The 26,560-nt window shown below is 37.8% G+C and overlaps 1 protein-coding gene across 1 annotated transcript in view; it reads right to left on the minus strand.

Moving 5' to 3' along the window:
• PTPRC (protein tyrosine phosphatase receptor type C) overlaps positions 1-26,560 on the minus strand; it is a 123,094-nt gene that overhangs the window by 61,223 nt on the left and 35,311 nt on the right. Inside the window, exons 3-4 of the mRNA XM_082857633.1 lie at positions 6,889-6,915; positions 3,347-3,544 (exon numbers count right to left, since the gene is read on the minus strand). Of these exons, the coding sequence (XP_082713759.1) occupies positions 3,347-3,544; positions 6,889-6,915 (225 nt within the window). The remainder of the gene's footprint in view (positions 1-3,346; positions 3,545-6,888; positions 6,916-26,560) is intronic.

The raw sequence follows: 26,560 nt of genomic DNA on the forward strand, positions 1-26,560 counted from the left end.
ATAATTATCCTATCTGATACACTTGGCTTCCTCGTTGGAGCCATACTTAAAGCAAGGCCACTTCCCTGCCAGGCTCCCCATTCATATCTTTAATTTTCAGGCACTCAGGTCACTAAGTGTATACATGTGGCTGTGTGCATTTGCAACCTGAGAAACATGCTTGTTTTTTAGGATAAAAAGGGGCACCGTGAACTGCTTAGACACGAGTTTTGGAAAGATCAGGGAGAGGATATTTTGCAGTTTTTATAAATAGAGATGCTGAACTGAAAGAATCTTGATGTTTGAATGGAAAATATGAGCATCCTTTTTTTTTTCATTCTTTTAAAACCAATGTGTTTGTGGTTATAACTTCTCAGTGCCCTTTATTGATAATGTACACCATCTACTCTTCCCTGTTTTGTTTAGGTAGGAGGTCTTTAAGGAAAGAATCTGTGCATATATTCTTTATTACTAGCAAGAAGTTTTCACTGCAGAATTATACTTGCCTAAAATATAAACAAACATATAAAGCCCTGACTAACCCCCTGAACGGGTCTTTCCTGTATTCTCATAATTCTCATTCTTTATCAATTCATCACCATTACAAGGACTTTTGTTAGGTGCCCTCTTGGAACAGGGGTGACTATGAAAGTTTGAAATTCCAAATCCATCAACCAGCAAATGCTACACGTGGAACAGTGGTTGGAGTCCCTCACTCCGTACTTAGACGGTGTTCATGTGCTCTTTGTATTGGCACAAGTCTGAAGGAGCCACAAACTGGACTTGACATTCCTGCCTAGAGCTGGGGTGAGTGCAGAGAGGCACCCGCGGGTCTGCGGGAGACGGCAGGTGAGGCGTCTGGGCTGGTTAAACTCTAAGGTAGGAAAGCGAGATCATTGTATCAATATCTCCCCATGGCAGGCGAACATTTTAAATACCAGGAAGTTATAAGGAGCAAACTGTTATTATAGTTTACCAAACTGTGAAATGGCCCAGCCTGTTCAAGTGCAAGTCTGCTCGTCTTTAAGTTCACCTGCCAGAAGCACCCGCGTGCTCGTTTACACATCTCGGAGCCTGTTTGGGTTGATGCAGCCATAGGTGGCTCATGTTTCCAGGTGGCTTTTGTGACTTTTGGGTCACTATGAGCTTTTGGAATTCTCCATCAACTCCACAACTGAAAGTGAGGACATTTCTTTGTAGGCAGAATAAGCAAAGAATCCCCCAATATAGAAGAATCTCTTACACGAGGAAAAGACCAGAAAAATGTGTGAGAGATGTGAGAGACAATGGCCAAATAGTATCTGCAAGGATGCTCATTATTATGAAAAAAAGTTTAATGTAAATCAAAGCATAAATCAAAATGAAAAATGTTTATCATACTGACAGAGTTTTAAAAGATTGATAATAGCTAGTATCAGAAGTGATATGAGGAAACACACTCACAGAATTATATGCTGAGAGTCTGGAAGATAGACAACTTTTTAAGGAACAGTGTTTGGGGAGAGTGTATTTTCATTGTACGTGTGTGTGTGTGTGTGTGTGTGTGTGTGTGTGTGTGTGTGTGTAATGCTTCTATAATGCTGTTTTGCAACATGCATACATTAATTTTATAGAGATAATATTACAAAATTAAATTTAGTGTTATGCATGTGAATGCTTATTGTAATAATTTTTTAATTTTTGAAATGGTGTATATTATACTGTTACAAAAATAGAGTAAGGCATAGTTTTCCCCTTCATATATTAGTAAGCAAGAAAAATTTGATTACATTCTATTCCACAGTACAAATCAATCATAAACATAAAATAAATAACACCTATAGGTTTTAGCTCAGTAGAGAATTGAAATATCACCAAGATTATTTTCCAGAAAAGAAAACGTGTTGTATTGTTTGAAAGCATAAGAAATTTTCCAAGCTAATTTTATCACTAGTATTACTGAGCCAGAGCAAGTTAGTATTTTTAAATAATTCATCCATATGTCCAATCTATTTCATTTTAAACCTTTTTTTCTCGCACTTTGCTTCATATGTAAATCTCTGGCTTTAACGTTTTCAGGGGAAAAAATTTGGGAAATAAAAAGGTAGGAACGTTGTATGTGTGTATTTGTGCATGTGAGGTGAAATGTGGAAGCTCTGAAATAGAAAACTCTGTGTGATGTTATTCAGTCAATAAAAAAGTTTAGCATGAAAAGTTCTATGTAGCCATCAGTTCCCTCATCCTCACATTCCTTTTGTTAAAAGGAATTCCAGCACTTGCAATGTTTAGATAGGTCCCAGCCACCTCCGCTGCCCTATGGTAGGAGGGAAAATGGGATAAAGATTAAATATACATTACTGTAATTGATATAAAAGGCACTGAACATTTATTCAACCACTTACCACAGCCAATAAACTTCATCCGGATGGTACTCAAAACACTGCGTGTACCCATCACCCAGGAATGTGATGGTGTTACCCGTGCTTGTGTTTCAAGCTAAGATTGATGACCTTATTGAACAAATATCTTAGTCTTTTTAAACAGAACATGTCTATTAACCAGTTTGCCTCAGAAAGTGGCACACAGCACATTATTTAGGAAAAGGCAGGAACCAATCTCAGGATGGTCAGTTTATGTACCAGATACACTTGTGGACCTAACATTAAACAGAGAACGAGTGGATCAATGGTGTCCCTGGATTCTAGGAGCATCAGAGGTTTTCCCCAGCAGAAATACCTCCCTTGTCACTCCGATATTTTGCTACGAACAGGACCACGTCATCTTAAATTCTACCACTGGGACTCACAACCCTAATTAAATACTTTTTAAAAAAAAAAACAGTGCAAATATCCCTGGAAGAAATCCAAATAGCAAAGCTGAATTATTAATCCTCAGTGTGTTTTTTTAAAAAAAATAATAAATTGTCTGTCTCCAATCATTTTCTGCTATTGAGGATCTGGGATTGAACCAAGAAAATTTCTACTTTGGGGTAAGAGCCGGGGAGTGTGAGACAAACAAAGACCTGAGAGAGGACATTCTGACCTCCCCGGGGCTACAGAAAACTTAGGTGAGCAGGAACCAGGAAAAGGATGCAGCACGTGGGGATCAGAGGACACCGAGAACCGCCTCTGTCCCCCGTCAACACACCCTGATTTTACTTAGGGGGACTTCCCTCCCTCCCCGTCTCCCTAACAACAGGCTTCATTACTTATGCCGGCCAATATTTCATGAACACCTAAATGTTCTATGTTTTACACACTTTAGTAAAATCTCACACGTAGAAACTGAACATAATTTAAACTGTTCTGATAACTTTAAAATTTAAAAAGTAAAAACAAAGAGAGACAAGTTTTTCCCTAATCCCGTCTCAGTTAAGGTCGCTGCCAACCTGTCACAGCAAGAGAACTATCATTATCCCAAGAGTTCAGGGATGCTTCCGTGGTGGTACTTTCTGGGCTAGGAGGAGGCGTGGTCTCTGAGGAGTCATTTCCTCGTTCAGAGATGCTTGCGAGTGAGAATGCAGTGGTGTGAGCAGGTAAGGGATCACCTGCAGGCAGAGTAGAGGGCTCTTCTGTTGTGTTCATTCCTGTCACATTCATGGGAGATGGAGGGGGGAGAAAATAAACATGTGAGTCACACCCTGAATCATATCATCTGAGCCGGCTAACTCCCCAGCCCATTACCGCATGTACATAAATATACTTACCTATACGTGTGTATATACACACACACACCATACAGATATGAGTTATGGTGTGTGTGTGTATATGGGGTGTGTGTATATTTGACAATGCGTACACATGTATGCACATGCATATGTACAAATATAGATGCATCCAGAGGGACAGATGGAATATATAGACTTAGACAGAAAGCAAGCTGCCGAACAGGGGCTAAAGGTGAAAATGGGGAAATGAGGTGAAAGCAGCTATTCCCTGCACTCTTCTCACTTCACTGGTGGATTCTCAACTGTCCAAAGCAATTGGGTTCAGAAGGATGAAACACCAGGCGTAAAGAGGATTAAAAGAAATTGTGGAAGCCTGATCAACGAAGAAAAGAATAAAGAAAGATAAAGTTGGAAGGGGATTATTAGGAGGGTTAGGCATTCCAGGAGAAGAAAATGAAAGACAAGAGTTCTAGACGCACACACTGTTTTTTTTTCCTTAATCAATCAAATTCAAACAAAGCAAAGACCAAGCAAAAGACTGGAAAACAAAATTCACAAACAAGTATACAGATGACCCAAGTCTACAAAAGTGTTTTTTTCATGATAACCAAAGAAACACAATTTGAGATACTGATATAACTTTTTCCCCAGTTTCAGTTGACTTCAGGAAAAAGAAAACTGTGGCAAGAGAAAAGAAAACTGTAGCGAGGGCGTGGTGAAGTAGGTCTGTGCACAGCTGAGATGAGCACACAAATGGAAAAACGTGCCTGCAGAGCAAATGAGCACCGTGTACTAAAGGCCTTTACATTTGTGTGCTCTCTTATTCAGAAAGTGGATTTCTTTATCTCGAAGAATGCTGAAGTACACCAGTTTAAAAAAAGAAACATGTTGTGCTCTCTGAATATTAGGATTATAGAGGTGCATTTTTTTCTGAATTTTCTGTTTAACGTGTTTACTTCTATGAATAGCAAATTTTGTTTTGCAATATCTAATTAATAAAAAATTGAGTTATATCACACGAGCATTTTAATTAACTCAGTTCAATAAGATTGGACAAGCGAGAATAGCACAAATATGGGAAAAGGGAGAGAATGGGGGGGCGAATCAGAAAAGGAGCAGAAGTGCTAAGAAGGGCAGAACTAAGAACGGAAATGGAAGATCACTGAGTAGAGAATTAAGAAATGGAAACAGAAACGACACAAAGAAGTCCCAGCTTTATTCATTAATGTTGAAGGTGATGTGAAATCCATTTTTACTAAGTACCCATAAAACCCATCTGAGCTGCATGGAATTGCCTCGACGTCAGTGTACACGAAAGATCACAGAACTATTCTATGATTACAGAAATCCAAAGAGATAGGACAGCTGTTATATGTGTTCTCTTCCAAAGAAAAATTCCAATCCCTAAAATTTCACAGCCTAATAACTCACAAATAAATGTTTTTATTAACAAACTTCTACCCATAATTACATGTCAACATGTTCAACTAAGTAACAAGCAAATGGTGCCTTCCTGTCTTCAGTGTCAAATCCTAAATCTCACTTTAGTGTTTTCTCTCATCGTTACAATATATACTGAATAAAAGGAGGGGAGGTGGGTTGGTGGGGGAGAGACTGGAGGGAGACAGGGATGGGGAGAGAGAGAAGATGGAAGGGTGGGAGGAGTTTAAAATTCTGTCCAATAACATTCATTCACATTCAACATTATAGACGACCAATTATTCGTTTATTGTTTTCAGGTTAAACTAATTTTAGTGTCAGCAAAGTTCCAATGATCCCATTTGCTTTGAGGAAACTGTTGCAACTTTTTCCCTTTATCACCCCCTCCATGCCTTTGCTAGATTTGAATACCAAAGAGGGAAAATCACTGCAAATATCTCATATAACAGTGCTTTACTGTTTTGAAGAGTAGCATTCCTAAGGATTACTTCTAGTCAAGAGCAAATTCAATTCATGGTGTATGAAGAAAGGGTGTTTGGAGAACCACCCTCCGCCTAGAAGCCTTAACATCCTTGCAGACATTCTAAAGCTCCATGCACATTCCCTCACTTCATAAATAAGAACTGAATTTAGGATGAGAAAGCATGCGTCAGTTGCCAATTCCACATTGCCCCTGTGCTCCCGTTTTGCAGAGATACTGGTTTCCACTGACCACATTCTCCTAGGCAGTATTTGGGAGAGAACGTTCTGATTTGCATTGGGGGCCACTATTTTAACTTACCTGGTTTCACCATTTGGGGGCTTGTTGTGATCGAGTCTGGGCAGAGATCAGGACACTCTCAGTAAGGTAAGGGTCACCTACTGTTTTAAACCTTCAGTCCCCTTTCTACTCCCTCCCATTCCCCTTCTGCAAAAGTAACCTGTTTCTATGGTGGAGATGAATTTACTCTTCTGTAAAAGGTGGAGATGCTGAGTTGCATGTCTTTAGGTGGCATAAACCAATCACAATCTGCTATGCATCAATGACTTTAACATATTTATAAAACCTCTCTGCCATGGTAGAGTTTCTTTAATAATCCACTTCTCAGAATATTTTAAATGTGCCTCATTAGAACTGTGCATTATAATTGTTAAATCAGGGTTATCTTAAGGGCTTTACTTATCTTCTTAGTGCATAATGTCAACCATATGATTAATCAGGACATCAATAATATAATTTCAATAACAATATCATTTAAGTGGTGTAATTTATTTTTAACCAGATCTAATTTTTCTTTCTTCTTTGACACTTCATATATATGAATTTATTGTCAGCATCTTCATTGCTTAAATTTATCTCAGGATTAGGACACTTGTTAAGACAATTCAGTTGTACAATCGAATTTAGAAATGATTATTACAAAATATCTCAATATTGTCAAAACTTTTCTCTTGCAGGAATTTATATAGATATATAAAGTTACGTTTAGAATTCTAATTTCTCATATAGTTCCTTAACTATGAAGTTTTGCAATCTAACTAAAATAAATTGATTTATTTATAGTGGCAAAATTTAAAAAGAGATTGGAAACCTGCTATGTGATTTACTGTCAGGTGTAAGAAAAGCTATAATTTATACACAATAATATGTCTACAAATAAAAATATGTTCAGGTAGTTATCAAACTTTATATCTTACAAGCAGGAATGTTAAGAACAAGAGAATGTCAAGGACTATTCATGATTATAAAGTTGTCCTTACAAAACGATTTCCCAAGAAAATAATAGAAAATTCTATCAATGTTAAATATATAAACTTGGCAAGAATAAGTAAAATGTAAATACCTCGAGTGGAAGAAAAGGCTTGTTGTTCTGCAAAAAGGAAAACAAACATCTCTTAGAAAGTTTCAAACTTCATACATACATATGTAAATATAAGTTAGATTTATGTGTATATATATATATATATATATATATATATGTATATACAAACAGCATCCCTATGTTAATTCACATTCACAAAGTGACAATTTTCAGTACATTTTACCCCGGTGAAACCATAGTCCTTCTCTTAATATCATGCTTACAAAGCCCAAGTATGTCAAAACTATGCTATTAGTTTTTGACTTCTCAGGTAAAATAAAAATAATAGAAAAAAAGGAGAGCTTTGGAATTAATTTCTAGTCTGCAAAAGACTTTGAAAAGACTTCTGGAAAAATTTTCCCAAATGCATTCCTCTACTGAGATGATGATTATTGATTGGGTACTTACTATATTCTAGACATTATACCACATTCTAGGATAAAATATGATCGAGTTATAGAAATTCTCTGCCCCCAGTGAGCTTAGTTCAATGTGAGATATAGAACAAAACAAAGAAAAGAGAGAAAGAAGGAAGGAAGGAGGAAGGAAGGAAGGAAGAGAAAGAAGAAAGAAAGAAAGAAAGAAAAAAGAAAGAAAGAAAGAAGGAAGGAAGGAGGAAGGAAGGAAGAGAGACAAAAAGAGAAAGAAGGAAGGAAAGAAAGAAAGAAAGAAAAGAAAAGAAAGAAAGCCATACAGTGTGATGACAGATGAGAAGAAATGTGATACAGAAACAAGTATGAGGATCACCTAATTCAGACTCCCAGGGTTGGTGGCTGGCTGGTGGAGGAGGTGTTAGAGAGGGTTTCATGGGTACATTTAGTCTGTGACCTAAAGGATTATGGACAGCTACCTTAGTCCTAGAATAAGAAGAAGTTGGGATTTATCTTGTAGGCTTTAGCCATCGGCAAGAGGTGTTAAGGGGAGGTCTAATGGAGAAGCATTTCAATTTTCGATCCGTCTGTTATGAAATGGAAGATAGATTATCAGAAGGCAAAGCTGAGAACAGGAAAATGAGGAGACTTAAAGAAAAGCATATGAGAAGGATGATGTCCTACGTGAGGAAAATGGTACCCACAACTCAAAAAAAAAAATGGGATTCATGAAACACTTAGGAAGTAGTCATCAAGGTTTTGTAAAGCTTTGAATGCAAGGAGGAGGAGGAATAATTGGAAAGACACTCAAGTTGGTAACTGAACACCTTAGTGAACTGCAGTAGGGAGACTGTGGATGCTTTCATTGAGTGAAAGAAGAAAGGAAAGCAGGTGGGAGGGGAGCATCTGATACGCCTGAGACTTCTGCGTGAAAACGCTTAGCAGCGCTATCTGTGGAGGTGAGCAGCTCAGGCTATACATCTGGGCTGAGGCTGCAGATCAGCATATGGACAGATATTACAGCTGTGGAGGTGACGATTCCAAGTCATATAAAAGAGGAGCATCCAGGATAGAACCCTAAAGGTTAATGTTGAAGGAGAGCCCAGCAAAGGCGACCTAACATTCCATGCAGTGGAGAGACCGAAGTCAACAAGACTTCAGAGCGAGGGTTGTTTCAAGAAGGAAATGATTGAACTAAGACGAGTACTAACATGGGTCACTGGATTGATCACTAGGGTCTGTGGGAATGTTGGGAAAACCGGCTTTATTGGCGTGATGGGAACTGGATTCCATCCACATCGAGTAAGACGTGGATCCATCCACCATCTTAGTAAGAGACAATTAAATAAAGAGATCATAAAGTTCTCCCCCAAATGACAGTCAACTCACCTTGTGAAAGGGCGGCAAGCAGCAGATGGAAGTATGGGTGCGTGAGTATTTAAGGTACTTCCTGCCTTGAGATTTTATTTTCTGAGAATAAACTGATCTGAAAAAACTCTCTCCCCTCAGAAGCACCATCAGAGGTATATGACCCAGTATTCGTCAATCACATTTCCTGGCTTATTCCTCAAAATAAAATGTATTTTGTATTTTATATATATGTATATGTAAAATATATATTATATAAATATGTGTAATTAAAATATATTTATATATAAATATATATAAATATATTTTTAAAAATATATATTTAAAATATATAAAATACTTTCTTATATAAAATACTTTCTTATTTTCTTATTATAGTTCTCTATGTTTTCTTCCTTTTCTTTAAATTTATTTTAAGTATAGTTGATTCTACTTTTTCTTAACCATTCATACTTAATATTGCTTTAAATTTATATTATTTGCATTTTTGTCCCTCCTCTTTAGTCAGCTTTTATCTTTCTATCCCATAATATAAAATGACTTAAAAAAATTTTTTTTAAAGTTTTTATCTTCCTGTTAATAGTCTTCCCTTTCCTCTCGTTTATTCTTATTTCCTTCTAAATAAAGTTCTTAGAATTGTGTTGATTTATAAAAAAAAGAAAAAGTAATAAGAGAAATAAAATATCAGCCTATCAGTAACTAACGTCTTGTTTTAAGTGAAGAAAAAATAGCCCTCGTGGTAATTGTTCATAAAGAATTTAGCATATTGCCACATTCAAAATATTCAAGTTAGTTTAAGTGTATGAACACATTTCATAGAAGACACCCCTCTTCTTCATCTGAGAAATCTATAAGGTTTTAAGTATCTAAAGCTATTCTGATGTGCCGCATCTCGGTATAAACACTCAAATCCTTGGAACTTCAGACAAGTTCACTTGATTCAGTCAGGTCCCAGAAAGATGTATCGTTTTGCTGGCATGCTATTAGTGGCTGCTTTTGAACATGATGAAGCTATGGTCCTTTTCCCTGGAAAAGCTCGTAACCCATAAGACATAGAGATAGAGATAGAGATTTAATCTTCAGTGGTCTGCACAGACATTTCAGTCATAGATGTACTTTATTATGACTAATAAATAAAATCCTGTCCACCTGAGGTCAGCAAGAATCCCACAAGATGAGGATACTGAAGAAGAGAAGAAGCTTTGGCTACATAGCAAAGAGTCTTGCGCATAGTATGTGGTCCACAAGTCATTACTGAATGATTCTGAGCATGAGTAAATGCAAGGGAGAAATCAGACCTGAAAACAGCAGCTTTGGGACAAAAGCCAAGAGTGAGCATTAGAGACTAGGTGAGGAGACTGAATGTTGTCCTGAGTGATGGAATCAATTAACATAGAGGAAAAATCAAATAGTAGATTTGATGACAGAGAAAAGAGAAATCTTAATGGTACCCATACTAGCTCCATCACTAATTCCACAGACCACTCTAATCTATTGTTCTGATCTATTAATTTTTTGCCACTAAAATACGTAACACAAATGACATAGAGCATTTTATAACAAGGAATTATAATTTATCACATATTTATTGTGGACATGAGAAAAGAAATGATGGCACAACAAGGAAGCTATTTCTTTTTCACCTAAGAACTATGAAGACTAGAATAAATCTGCTAGAAATGTTTCCAACCAGTAGACCACTTATCAGACCACATTTGTGTCAAATGCCCCAGAGATACTCATTTAATTCCAACTGGTTTGAAAGCAATGCATTTCTTTAAAGGAAATAGATGATGATCAGTATTTTAGTCTAAGTTTGGAAAATGAGAGCAAGCTAAGTCACCAAAATGAAGAAGACAGTTACTAGAGATTTGTCTTTTTTAAAGAACATTTCAGAAATAATATTTTATTACTAATTACTAATGTGTATTGTTTACTGGGTACCAGGCAGTACGCTAAGGCTTTTGCTTGTATTTTCTTTCTGAAGCATCAAAGCAACCCTCAGGAGCTCAGTGAAGATGGATGCCTTGACCAAGCTCTCAGGGCTGGTCCAGGCTAGCCAGGGCTTGACCCTGAGCCCGTCTGACTCCGCAGGCCATCTCTCCACCCTCCGGCATCCTGCTTTCCCCATCAACTTGGCCCTCTAGCCTTTCTCTCCATTTGACCTTTCAGCCAGGAAATTCTTTTAGCCAGTGTTTTAGGTTCCATAGAGGTCAGTGTTTATGAAAAGCTCAGAGGCTGAGTAAAAAAGCATCTTAATCAGGATCGGACCTCAGAGTAAATGACTCATAGTGTTACGAAGGCTAAAATAAACTTGACCCTAAATATAGACGTTCAGACTAAATTATAGTTTGCTAAGTGAATGCTCTCTGTATGGTACAGACCAATAACAGAAAATTCAGTGGTGTGTCAATTTAACTTACTACAGGATATTATTTTGACAGGAAAGGCAACCAAACAACAGTAACATCAAAAGAATTACAACTCACACATCTCTTGTTTAGCTGTGAAGAGGCTTCTGGAGCTTGGGAAGAGAATAATAACATATCTGTATATCTATATATCTATAAGTTATCTATCTGTACCTATATCTACATATTTCTGGTCTAATCATGGTCTCATATCTAACATTTCCCCAAATCCTTTAACCTTCAATGCAACAAAATTCAGCGTCCATGGAACACAACATAATATCTAAACATTGATCACACTTCCTTTCTTCTCTGTTCCTGTTTACTTCCCATAAAAGCTTCTCAAATTGAATATGCATTTTCTTTTCTATCCATTTATCTCAGAAGCTGATTCTAAATTTGTCCACTCAGTGATTTTTAGTGTATTAAAACACAGATGCTTATGTTTTATTTCATTTTTTTATAGAGTATTACACACACACACACACACAGAGCCTTCTATCTTTTTGAAAGAAAATTCCAAGCCCTCGGCAACACAGTTTATACTCAGTGTAAGACTAAAACCGCTTGTTCTCATGGTCATAAAATCCCTATAAGCATATTTGCAGTCCCTGTAACAATTTTAGTCAACATGATAAATCATGTGAAAATTATTTAAGCACTCAAAATATAACAATTTTAGTCAACATGATAAATCATGTGAAAATTATTTAAGCACTCAAAATATAACAATTTTAGTCAACATGATAAATCATGTGAAAATTATTTAAGCACTCAAAATATAGGATAGAAGCACTTGAAAATAAAATTTTACAAATGTAAGCCATTCCCAAATTTAAGCCAACATTTTTAAGAAAATATTCAGGCACTACAGCAATGTAACTGGAAATGACACTTTCATTTCAATAAGCTATATCCACTAGACTACATACATTTTTAAAAAATATTTCAATTAGTTTCTAAAACATCAAAAAATTAACTACAATTCGGAAAGTAGGAACACATATAAAGACAATCTACATGAAATAGACTAGTTATAAATCTAAGTAATATCTAAAGGACATATCCAACCCCCAAATAATGTGCTGACTTTTATATTAATGTGCACTGACAAATACTTCTGCAGAGACTGTCTCTCCACACAAGATAAAGTAGCAGATGGGAATTCCCTGGTGGTCCAACGGTTAGGACTCCCCGCCTCACTGCCGAGGACCCAGGTTCAATCCCTGATCAGGGAACTAAGATCCCACAAGCCCCGAGGTCTGGCGAAAAATAAACAAAAACAAACAAACAAAAACATGATAAAGTAGAGGATGGGTGAAGTTACTTAAATATTTAGAGGAGACAATATTACCATATGTCTGCATAATTTGTCAATGTCTCATCACGTTTTGTAATTCTTCAAGTGTCCGTTGCATTTCAGACATTATCAGAACATTAGCAAAATCATAGACAGAGGGGACTGTGCTGAATTCTCATCACCAAACAGGAAGACCTGATGAGACGGGTTGTATGAGGTATTTAACTATATCACGATCTACCCACTTGGCTGCTGGGTTTGGTCACAGAGGGATCTGCTCGGCCAGCAGAGTTAATGTGGTTACGTCTGTTGCCTGATGTAGGTGGACAGCCCTGCTGTCTTTATACCCAAGTTTATGTATGACTAGAAAGCAATCATCTACTGATAGTGGAGTCAAATAGACCTGGAAAAGCAAATAAAACATCTACCTAAAGCACTTAATAACTATGTACAATAAATACCTATTTAAAATTAGGAGATTGTATTAATATAAATAGCATTACAATATGTGTAGACATTATATGCGAACAATGCTGTGAGGGTGTGGAAAACAGGTAAAGAAAAATATGTGAAATAGCGGCAGGAAATAGGAGGTCACAGGCTTAGGGTGTGACAGTAAAGAGAAGGTGTCAGGATTTCTCAAAGTGTGAACTGCATTGAATGGTCTCTTAGATTCTACACACACATCACATCCAATAAATATAATAAAAGAGAGCACTGTTATATACCTTGTGTTTCTATATATTATCCTTTGACTTTTACTCCTCTGGGGATAATATTTTCTACACCATTTTTTAACATACGTTAAGTGCCTGTTTTCATTGTTTAGACAAAGGACTATTTATAAATCTTCCAGTAGGTGGCACCATAGCACCAAAAATCTGCAAACCATTTCCCAGCGTTATAATCCTGCTGTTGTGAATCACCCATGGAATTGACTAGGTACATTAAACAAATGAAAATGTAGTTAACAGACCACTTGATCTTCAGAGCTGTGTTATTCTAACACGTGTCTTGTTATTGAATTTACCTTTCCCAATATGTTTCTTTTACAACTCAAAATGTTCAAGTGATTGCAAATCAAAGCTACCTTGAAGTTGCACCCCTAAGTCCCCCATCAGAGATTTCAGCAAAAACTAGGAATCAATTGAGTGAAAATGACATTTCAAAAGACATGCTTGGGCTTTGAATACCAACTGTTCCCATCACCGCCCACCACCCTGACCCCCCACTTCCTCAGAAGGAATGGAACACCATTTCCAAAGAGAATTAAATCTGTCTAGTTCAGCAAATCTGAGAAAAGTACAAGGACAGAAGGGTGAAACAGAAGAGATGAAATAAATGTTGATTTTCAGCATCCAGCCTAAAATGAATGGTCGCATGTTTTGAAGGTTGAGAATGCACACCTGACCTCCATAAACATAAAGGCAATACAAAAATGGAAAAAACAAATCAAGACAAAAAACACAGGTCAACTAAAACAGATATGTATGGTTTTCCTTGCTTACTAAGGCAGGATAATAATAAAGCAGATAAAGAAAAAAAAAGGATTCTACCTTTACTTATTCTGTAAATGTGATATATGGTCCACAAACAGCAAATCCAATAAATGCATGAAATTACTAAGTACCTGTGGAGTAAGTCCTTTGTGCAAATGACAAACAAAGCGTTAGCTGGATTTCAGAGAATCATAGGAAGTAGCCTTTCCTTCCCTCCACCAGTAAATACAATAATTATAGCAAGAGTTTTCTGAAATGTTATGTATCAGACACTATGCAAACCTCTTTACATGTTTTTGCCCTTAATCATCCCAGCAAGTCAATGAGTTAGCAATTAGTTTTCCTATTTTATAGGGAACAAAACTGATACTTCAAGGAGCTTCATCAGTCACACACCTAGGAAGTGGTAGGTGTGAAGGAGTCTATCCAATACTAGTTTTCTTATGCTTCATGCAGGATTTGTGTTAAAACATTGCTTATATTGTTATAAGTGCCTGGAGTCCTGCAGATAAAATAGTTGCTGCTGACCACCAGAAAATAATTTTAGACATTTCAACTGGTATAGAAACATAGGATTTTAATATCTATTGACATGTAGCTCCTTTGATAGATAAGGAAACTAAGTCTCATTGAGTTTAAATGCCTTTCTGATTTCATGCAATTTAGTAAGACCCATGACTTATAAGCGCCATCAATTATGACAGAATTTCAACATACCTATTGGGGAACCTCACTCTGAAATACAGTGGACTTCCAAGAAACTTAGAGTGAAGCCTCTAAGAAGAAGGACTGAGATCAAGATAAACAGAAGACAGACCTGGGAGGAACAAGACAGTTCAAGGAGAACACAAACCGCTAAAACCAACTATAATTCATCTTCTCAGAAATGAGACAACGTTGCATGCGTGAACAAAACAAGGGGTATTAAAAAGCAACATTCCAAGAAGAAGAAAGGAAGTCAATGGATACTGGCTAAAATCTTTGGAAAAAAGAAAAAGAAACTGCAGAACAACAGACAACACCATTTAGAAATGGTGAAATATCTTTGCGTTTGCTTCTGGAAAGATGGAGGATGAGGGGTGGGATGGGGGCAAAGGATTGTCTTTTACTATAGAACTTACAGTCCTGTGTAAACTCTCCACACACACACACACACACACACACACACACACACACACACTTGAAAAAAAACACAAATAAGAAAGAAAGGTATCAATTTGTAAAATTCAGTTAAGGATAAATAAGGCAAATGCACTTGGCCTTTGAGTGGAATAAAATTTTAAAATTCTTAATTTTTTAAATACAGCAATCATATCTAGCTATCTAGAGGTTGTCATACTTAGTGAAGTAAGTCAGACAGAGAAAGACAAATATCATATGATATCGCTTATACGTGGAATCCTAAAAAGTGGTACAAATGAACTTATTTACAAAACAGAAATAGAGTCACAGATGTAGAAAACAAACTTACGGTTACCAAGGGGGAAACGGGGTGGGGGAGGGATAAATTGGGAGATGGGGATTGACACATACATGCTACTATATATAAAATAGATAACTAATAAGGACCTACTGTATAGCACAGGGAACTTTGCTCAATACTCTGTAATGACCTATATGGGAAAAGAATCTTAAAAAGAGTGGATATATTTGTATGCATAACTGATCCACTTTGCTGTACAGCAGAAACTAACACAACATTGTACATCAACTCTACTCCAATAAAAATTAATTTAAAATAAATAAATAAATAAACCAATCATATCTGGCTGTCTCCCAAACAACTGTCATGTGCCACATCACAAATATTCTTGTTCACACGTGAGCACGTGTGAGTACACACACATCCACCTCTAAAACTAGGCGTGCATTTACATGTCTTTTATATTTGGCTTAAAACATGCTATCAATTTTAACCATTGTAATTAACTAACAAATAAGAAAAAATAATAATAAATGCAAGATGACCATCTATAAAAGATTGGTTATTTTGCCTTACTTTCTATCTTAAAATATGTATCTATAAGTCATGGGGGAAAAGAAAACGAGATTATCACTTCTTGGGTATTGATGGCCAACCTGGAGTCTTTGATTCAGACTTGAATGTCTTAAAATGGCCCAGAGTCAATTTTTTTTTCAGAAGTACTTCATGCTACATGTCCCCTGGAGAGATATATAAAGTGTGTTAATATAGTAAAGGCAAAGAGAAAATTTATGCAGCTGTTTAACCCAGAATCTCTCAAAAGCATTTGACAAAAACCCATTTTTTTCCACGTGTGCAGGGATCTGTGGGCTGGTATTTTCTTAAAGCTCTGATGATGGTGGGGAACCAGGGTTAAGAATCATTGGTGAAAATACTTCCTCACACATTGACTCTATAAAAACATTTCTCAGAATAGGTTTATTTATGTATTAAATGTCTTTTTATTTCTTATGAAAAAGTCTGTTTTCCTTTATTGAAATCCAGGGATAAACACCACATTTATAAAATATACTCCAGATAGCAAAAACTTTTTAATTGTATTAATCTCTTAGTAAGCATGCTTTTGTAGCTCTTTGCTTTCTCTAGGATAGGGTAAGATCGTAGTCAAAGAAATTCAAAGAGTCATCGAAGGATGTTTGCACAAGTCGTGAAATTATTTTACTAGTGTTTTTAGTACTATTAATAGTTTTTACTATTTAATAACCGGCTCCTGTGTGAATGGCACTATGATAAATAAATGTATGTATTACTTCATTTAATCAGACACCCCACAAAGTAGATAGCATTGTCCTCTTTTTACAGAGGAAGGCTCAATAAATAAATCTATGCAAGGCTAAAGAGCTCATTGCAAGAGGAGTTTGGTTTTAAATGCAGATCTGACTTTAAAGAGCGTCACACTTGTTCAACTACACACTGCCATAAGGGAAAGATATTTAACGCTAAATCCAGCAGTTACTCTAAACAGACCCCAAATGAGTAAAATATCACGTGTGGACCATCAAAATGGGATTCAGAGTTAAGTCCCACATTGAAATGTGTTTTTAAAAAGTGCAAATTAAAAGAGGTAGATTCTTATTTAGAGAAAAGTTGGAGGGTGGAGAAGCTGGGAAGGCGGGGAGGGGATGTGAACAGACCTCAGACAAACTAAAACCAAGCTGGGACCTTATCCTTCAGTATTTTTACCCAAATCCTCAAGGAAGGAAAAATAGAACACGCCTGAAAATGGTTTACTGTTATTACGGGCATGCTTTAAAACTAAACAAACAAACAAAAAAGACTGTGCTGATCAAACCTACGTTTCCTAAAACAAGTGGGGAGAGGGAGAGACACGGTGGGCAGGTTCCCGGTTGGCGGGTCATTGAAAGCTGGGGGCGGGGCTGCGCGTTGACTCAGTTCTGCGTCAAGGCCAGCGACTGGCAACACCATCGCAGATTGTTTTAGACGAATCAGGAGTGAAATCTAAATCATACTCTTTTTTTTGGTGAACTAAGTACAAGATAACAAGAGCTAAACAGAAGATCCACGCTAGACTGTAGGGACTCCGCCTAACCAACTGGTCTTCCGTTGGTTTATTTATTTATTTATTTTAAATGAATTTTTATTGGAGTAGAGTTGCAAACAGCAATCCAGGGTCGGCCGAGGCTGCCCAGAAGGGAAGGGAAATAAAAGCAAAGTCTGATACACGCGCTACTAACTTCTTCTCATTTCCCCTTGCTGAAAACTCCGAAGAGAAACACTCGACTGACTTTCAAAATCATTAAAGGAACCGCGCCTAACGGGAAAAGCTCCCCTTTCAGATAGAATAGGTTTTCAACACGCTCTCCTCGCCAGACGGCTGTTTGCACAGTGAAGAGCACACCGGTGGCTTTTCTGCTCTTGTGGTTTCTCCTCCTCGGGGTACTTCTGTTTTTCTTTTTCTGAGTCTTTATAGGAAAGGAAGAGGTGTAGCTGGTGCGGTTAAGCGCACAAGCCTTTGCAAATGGTGCAGCGGGTTGCCATGGCAACGGCCGCAGCAGCCCCATCTCGGAGTTAAACCACAACTTCTCTAGTTTATAGTTTATGGTGAAGCCGGCTGATAAGACAATGAGCTCCTGCAGCAAAACTGAAGTTCAGGGTGATTTGTTTTTGTTTCAATGAAAAGGTGTTTCAAAGAGAAGATTGAGGATTAGGACGATGATGTGTTTCGCTTGGAAGCACTTCGTTTTGAAAGGCATTTGCAAATCATATGTTTTTTTCTTTTTTTGTTGTTGTTTGTTTGTTTGTTTTGCGGTACGCGGACCTCTCACTGTTGTGGCCTCTCCCGTTGTGGAGCACAGGCTCCCGACGCGCAGGCTCAGCGGCCATGGCTCACGGGCCCAGCCGCTCCGCGGCATGTGGGATCTTCCCGGACCGGGGCACGAACCCGTGTCCCCTGCATCGGCAGGTGGACTCTCAACCACTGCGCCACCAGGGAAGCCCGCAAATCATATTTTAGTGAGAAAAAAAAAAGTTAAATCCAATCGTCTCTTCAGTAACATAAAAAGTCACCCTCTCTTGGGCTCGCAGTGAAACTGGATTCATTCATTACATAATGCAACTTGGAAAAAACAGGTTCCAAAGAGAAAAGTAAGACAAACGTGCTTATTTGTAAATAGAATTCACACTCCTTTAACCTCAAGATTATGAAATGACCAGAGTGGAGGTGAGGATATTTCACAAAGCACACAGCTCTTTATCATCACTTACAGATGTTACTCTCCCACTATGACATACCACATACCACCCTTTGCAAGCAAATGTTCTGAGCTAAATAAGTTAAGTAACTTCCTTAATATCACACTTGAAGTCTCCTGAAAGTTCACGCCTGAGAACACAGAAACGTACAGGTGAGCTTTGCTACCTTTGCCATGTTAACCGACACACTTCAGCCCTGTTCGGTAACCATTTTCCATGCTGAGTATTTGTACCAACGGTCTTAGGTCTTAGCTAAAGATAATCAGCTTATGATATAGAAAATATTAAAATAATATATGAACATCCATAAATTAACTACCCTGGAAAAGGTCATGAGATCATTTGTATTGAACATTTTCAGAAAGATTCATATTGGGTCGGTTTCTCGTGGCTTTTTATGTCAGGAACCTTCTCTCTCTTGAGTAAAAAGAGGAATGTTTTTGGAATACCTACTCTCCTCAGAATATCTCTGGGTGGTGTTATTACGCTTGTTTTAGAAATAAGGCGGCTGACAGTTTGTATAAATTGAGTTCAATGAATACATAGAGTGATAAGTAACAGTGCAGAAACTCAAGCCCAGGCCTACCAGACACCAAAGCTCTTGCATGTTTTTATTAACCACATAAGGCCACCTCCTGGGACTGCAGGATACAGGGTAACCATTTCACTTTATTCTCGAACTTTGGTACATAGTGCGTGAATATCTAGTATCTGGGGTCTGGGCTTCTTTCCTTTTCCCTGTGCTTTCCCCTAGTCTGACTACTTATCCTATCCTATTTCACCAACCTTTATACTCAGCTCTAAACCGTGACTCCCCCTTTCCCCATGTATTTTATTTTTTTGGCCACACCATGTGGCACGTGGGATCTTAGTTCCCGGACCAAGGATCAAAACTGTGCCCCCTGCACTGGGAGCGTGGAGTCTTAACCACCGGACCACCAGGGAAGTCCCCCCCACCCCCCGTGCATCTTAGGTAGTGCCTCGAGTCCACTTTTACCATGTAGTGATATGCTTCATTCTTGCTAAAATATTTTAGTAGAAGATTCCAGAATCTTTACTATTATTATTGAAAGTCCTTCCCACTCTATCTCCAAGTTGCCTTTTCAATAACATTATCAATATTCTTTAATGAAATCACTTGTTTCATTTCAAATTCAGTTCAAACGCAATTTATTGTCACCCAGTAGGATTTCAGCACACGCCGCCTCTCTCCCTTTCAGTTTAATTTTACCCTAGCCTGGGATATCTTTCCTTCTTTTAATGACCCTGATTCATAGCCTTCCCCAAGACTTGATTCAAAATCCAACTTCATGACAATTTTCCTGGTCCCCTCAGGCCACCAAAGTCTTCTAACATTTAGAATAATAATAATGTGTAGCACTCTTGGGGATGCATATCATAAATCGACTTATCTAGTTAGTTATCTCTTTACATGGAATGTTCCAGTTAAGATCATAGATGTTTGGAACCAGCACAGGAGGGTTTGAATCTCTCCATTGCCACTCTCTAGCTGTGTGACCTTGGAAAAGTGACATACCCTCTCTGAACCTCAGTTCTTCTCCCATTAATCTATAATATCTGCTCATAGGGCTGTATGGCTATTAGGTAAGACAATGTCTGTGAAGCCCTTAAGTGCACTGGACCCTTAAGTAGTCATTGAGCCCTTCCTCACTTAGGAACTCAAAAAATGATACTAATCACTGTTTTTGTCATCATCACCATGATTATCACCTTTGGGCATTTGACTTGTTAACTCTATTTGTTTCTTAAAGGTGCTGGTGAATCGTCATCCCTTGCATTTTACACAGTGGATAATTTATGGAAGGTAAATAATAAATATCTTGGGTTTTAGTCTTAGTATATTTTGTACTTGGTAAGACAACCTTGAGCAATATAATTTTGAAACTCATTGTAATATATGGTATGTGTCATTTCTCATTTCATAAGATGAAATGGTACTGTGGTTCCTCTTGTCATTTTCATGTGCTTTTGAATTTTCACGTACATCTCTATTTATGTCATGCATTGAAGAACAGGATGTAAAACTATACCCATAACGAACTGGGCTTTGCATTGTATTCACACTGACCTGGTTTTGAATCCTAGCTCAGCCAGTTAGGACCTTGTACAGGCTAAATAGTATTTGTGAGCTTTGCTCTCCTTGTATGTAGAGACAGAACCACCACACCTAATGTATGTACAGGTACATAGGAGATTAGATGGAGTAATACTTGCAGAGGGCTTCCCAAAATGGACAGCAAGCACACAGGTGATGTTGAATAAATGTTCAGCACAGCAACACCCATCCACCCCTCTGCCTTTTACACTCAGTGGCCATCAGTGGTCATCATTTTCAGATGAGAGTCAGGAATCCAGTGGTAGTTAAAACTACCATTTTAAGAGGCTCTCAGGGCTGAACCATCTGTTTATTTAATTGGCACACAAAATCTCATTTTAGTTTTCATCATGGGTCGGGTAAGAATCTATATGTGCCTACTGTCTTGAATTATGAATGTTTGCAGACTTTTTCTATGGTTAATGCAACTTGTACTGGGCAAGAAAGGAAAGAATCTGAGTTCCACACCCAGAATATTAGCATTCCGTGTTCCCTTAGCTTGGCTGTGCTTTTCATATCCAGCGCTGCATTTTCTATATTCCTTTTGCATGCCCCCCATCCCTTGGAGGGCTTTGAAAAAATTTTTATCAAAGCAAGGCTTATGAGTGACCATGAAGATACCAGACCTCAAAAACACGTGGTTTCCCAATGACCGATCATCTGCGATTTCCATCTCGGGGCAAGCAGTGGAAACGGCTGGGTCCCATGGGTTCTGAATCCCAGGTGCCCCTTCCCAAAGGCGCTCAGACACCAGTGCCATGCTATCTGGGACCCAGCTTCCTGGCCATCACCCAGAACACGACTCCAGAACCCCTCACTCACTGACACAGATCTTAAGTTTGACAATTGTACAAAAGAATGGACAGGCATGGCCTCTTTCCAGACTCACATTCAGCTCACTGTTTCTCCTTACCGATGGGCTGAGGCATTCCCCAAAGTCAAAAGAACACCGTAGGCTTAGGTTCAAGCTATGCTAAAATTGTCACCCTTTTAAAACCTCAGGGCATGGCTTCCTTAGGCCTGAGTCTTTGACATGTGCAGTGCCAGCCTGGGTGCCCAGACAGCACGTCAACTCTCCATGTATTGAACTGAAACCGGTTGGACTGAATCAAGTTGTTAGAAAACACAGCAACAACGATTACAACATTGGAGGGTGGATGTGCAGTGGCCTAAATAAAATGACTTGTTACTGGTCTGTTTCTCGTTGTAACCATGTCTTACTTACTTTTCACACTGAGGTGCAATTTTAATCTCACAGAGCATCCATAACCTCAAGTTTGAGGTGTAGTCCTCAGTTTTGAAGCAGGAATGATATTCTCGTCAGTGGCAAAGTTCTGGAATCATGCTTCTCATATGCTTTAGTGACGCTTTTAAGTGAATTCAGCAGTAACAACAGAAATTAACCCACCCATTTTAGAACCAGGAATGTAGCCACTGGGGGGGCATTAAGGGTCGGGATGCCTGGGGACTTCCCTGGTGGTCCAGTGGTTAACACTCCACACTTCCACTGCACGGGGCACGGGTTCGATCCCTGGTCAGGGAACTAAGATCCCGCAAGCTGCACGGCCAAAAAAATACATGTATAAATACATATATGTATATGTATATATATATATATATATATATATAAAATAAAATAAAATAAAATAGGATAGGGATGCCTGCCTTCCTTTTGTAGTGATAAATCTGTCCAGGGAAAACAGACCACGTGAGTTTTGAATTATCAATTCATTAACATATTTTCATGACATACCTAATTTATAGAGATAGAAAAATAATTTTTATGCCTGATCTATGACAAAGGAAATCCAGATCTTGGCCCAATATATCAGTTAATATCATAGAACCAACAGCATACTTGGGCTGAGATCATTCTTATGGGAAATCTCATGAGAAGCTCATAGAGTTATTGCCATTTTTTTTTTACATCATTTTGTCTCTTTATGAGAATCTATTCCAGTTGATCCTAGTGAGAAGGAAGGTGAAGCCAAAATTAGGTAGATTCTTATGGTTAATGAGTTATTATCAATGTCATATACCTTTTTAAAGAATGCAAGTTAAATGTGAATGAGATAAAGGTAAATTTGAGGCACATTTAGTGAGAAAGTGCTGGGCTTTTTTTTCCCCTATAATAAATCTTTCACAGCCTCTCGCCTACCTCAACAAAATTACATTTTCTTTAAAACTTAGACATCTGTTTCTCACAAAAGTTAATTCCATGTCAAAAACGACTGTCCTTAAAGTGAGTAGAATTGAGAAATATTTAAAGTTTTCCAAGGATGACTGGAAAAAAATTGTTATAACTGAAATCAGGCATTCAGATTAGAGAAACAGTTAGGTGAAATTCACATGCTATATGACTGTTAATACATTATTTTATAGAATTATGCAAACTAATGGGGCACTGCAGAGTCTCCAGAAATGGAGTGGGAATTCTGATAGTGTGGTTTTGCAGCACATGGTACAATTAAAATTTGGGGTAAATTAAATACAATCACTTTGGTATATGCATGGGGAAAGGAGTCTAGAAGCGTATGCCTCGTTATGTCAACTATTAAGTATTATCAACTATTTACATTATTATCCATCTAACTCACACATTTCTGTGTCTATATTGTTATCATGAATCCATTCTATTTGTAATTAGAAAAGTAATATTAATCGTGTGTGTCTGAGAGAAATTTATTTAAAACTACATTTAATCTCTATATTTTCTGCTAATTGGTTTTGAGACAAAGGTTGAAAAAAATATAAAAAGGAACACAGCAGCTATGTTTTCAGAAGGTAAGGATCACATTATACAACACCCTAAACTTGTGGATGCTTAAATAATGTGCTGATATATTTATAATAAATCAGTACAGTGGACCCATTGAGTATCTTAGAACACACAGCCACATCTTTTAAAAATGAAGAATATAAAATGAAGCATTAGGAAAATGAGAAAATACTGGAAATCACTTGGAGCTTCCCTCCAAGGGTAGAAAAGGCAGCAGGGATAATAATAGTGATGATGACGACAGTAGTTAATGTCAATTAAGCCCTCACCCTGCTAGTCTGGCCCTGAGGTGCTTAGTTACCTAGTCCTCCCTTTATGTAGCATCCTGACACTCTCTACTCAGTCTCTAGCTGACATGGATCATTTCCTTCTCTCGCTGCTCCACTAGTTCTCTCCCAAGCAGTATCTCTTCAAGATCACTATTTCTTTAATATATGTCCTGTGGGGGGCTAGGCAGGAGGCATAATAGAATTATCGTGGACCGGATGGCCACGTAGACAAAATGCGGCCTCCTGCGGTCCAGGGTAACAGGGCAGGGGACTCAGAGGCTCTGCCTCGCACCCCTTGATTTAGGTCCTGGGAGTAAGCTTTGCCTTCTTATCTAAAAACTGGGTGGGTAAGACTTATCTGGCAGTGGTGTGGTGAAGATGAGGGTTGTGTAAAGCCTCAGATTCATAGTAAACATTCCAAATAATAGGTAGCTGTTTTCATTGCCAGGGATGCAAATTTGAGGCAGGAAACAACCAGCTACAGAAAGGCTACAGCGAATACTGGTTGGAAGTTTCTATAAGGAAATCTGTATTCATTAATATTTGTGTACGTGGATCTGTGATGTAGGTACGGCATGAATTCTGCAGAGGAGAGGCCAATGCCACATAGATGAGGACAGAGCCCTGTGTTAACAGTCTAGCTGCAGAGTGGAAAATATGTCATTGGGAGTCACAGAACCCCAGGCTTCAGCACCACTGTGAGAATGAAATCGCATACGCTGAGTGATACTATTGTAAATTAGTCCTAAATGAAGTTAGTTTTAATAGTAAAATTCTCTTGAAAATTACTTATGATTAGCATCTCTGTTCAAGAAAGAGCATCCCAACTCAACTGGTCCATCAGACAAACCCCGATTCAAAGCCGTTCTACAAAACATCTGACCAGTAACTCTTCAAAAATTTCCAGATCATGAAACACAAGGAAAGATTTAAGAACTGTCCCAGATCCAAGGAGACTAAAGAGGCATAACGCGTAATCAGTGTGGTATTCTGGATTAGACACTGCAGCAGAAAAAGGACATTGGTGGAAAAATCGGTGAAATCCAAATGACTATTTCTCAGTTTTGACAAATGGACCGTGGTTATGTAACATGCTAAAATTAGAGGAAGCTGAGTGAAAAGTAAATGGGAACTCTCTTTGCAACTTTTCTGTGAATCTAAAACTATTCCCCAATTAAAGGTTATTTTTTTTAAGTTTTATTTTTATACTTCTGAGAAAGATGAAGCAGCTTTTTTTTCACTCTGGAATAGAATTATTTTGAAATTGGAGGCGCTTTCCTAGCACACCTGGTAAATGTTTGCCGTCATGGCCCCAGTCTTCATGCAGTTATAATACAGATGCTGTAAACAGCCACTAGTAAAAAGACCACGTTGGACACTGTGCTCTGTTTAAAGAATCATAAAATTTCAGGATTGAAAGATACAGTAAAGCTTACCTAATCATCTACTTAATACATGAAACTTTTTTTTTTTTTTTTTTTTCCCGGTACGCGGGCCTCTCACTGTTGTGGTCTCTCCCGTTGCGAAGCACAGGCTCCAGACGCGCAGGCTCAGTGGCCACGGCTCACGTGCCCAGCCACTCCGCGGTATGTGGGATCCTCCCGGACCGGGGCACGAACCCGTGTCCCCCGCATCGGCAGGCAGACTCTCAGCCACTGCACCACCAGGGAAGCCCACAAGAAACTGATATATAAAACCCCTACTCACTACTTGTGAGTTTATTCTTAAACGTCTTTACTGAAAACATAACTTTTTATAGATGTAGACACAGCATCCATCACCTAATGGAAGTGATGCTGAGTTTTAGCTACTGCTTCAGACGCCCATAAAAAGAGGATATGGTCTTTAGGCCGAAGAGTTAGTGTCATTTCTACTGCATGTAAGGAATAAGCAAATGCAGGGAAATACATGTCTTTGGTTTAAGGAGATAAATCGGAATTTATTTGAAAATGTGTAAATATAATTTTTTTCATAAAAGTTTTTGATTGCTACTTTACAGTATACCAAATGAATAGACAAAAGTCTACTAATCAATGAAAGAAGATTATTTTTTAGGGTTTTTAGCCCCCATATGTTTATATAATTCATCCATAGTATGAAATTTAGTTAAATGATTTTAATCATTTAATTAAAGCAAAATTTGGAGAAAAATACATTATGAACATCTCCTGACTGTAAAATTCTTAAATTTGGCTTTCCTTTTTAAAAACTACAAGCAAAGTAACATATAAATACATACATATATGTGTATGTGTGTGTGTGTGTGTGTGTGTGTGTGTGTGTGTGTGTATATATATATATATACATATATATATATAACAAACAAAAGGCTTATTCCTGGAGAAATTCTATTTCACTCTTAGAGTATATTCTTCTGTAGTCTTTCATCATACTTTGTTAATTTTCCACAAGAGACTGTATTCCTTAATATCACTGGAGTAATGATAAAAGTTAACTCTTTCATTTTTCAAAATAACAAACTGAGGGTGACAGAGTGGGACTTTGCCTCTGTAAAGGAAACAGCCCAAATGGTGTCTTTTTGTTTATTAAAAACAAACACTTCACTCTTTATTCACTCAATAAATATTTTCAAATCCCTATGGTGTATAAGAGGCCATGTCTGATGCTAAGGATATACGGTCCTTGACCTCAAGCAACTTCCAGCCTGACAGAGATGCAGTCATAATAATACAGTCCTGATAACACTAACATGTGCACAGCCCTTATCATGTATCCAGCACTATAATAGACTATCTCCAATATCTGTGTAAAATGTACCATATACATTAGCTTCCTCGATCATTGTAATCATATGGGGTGTGTATAATTATTATCCTGATTTTAG

Source organism: Leucopleurus acutus (genome assembly GCF_964270905.1).
Source record: "Leucopleurus acutus genome assembly, chromosome: 2".
Lineage (NCBI taxonomy): Eukaryota > Metazoa > Chordata > Mammalia > Artiodactyla > Delphinidae > Leucopleurus > Leucopleurus acutus.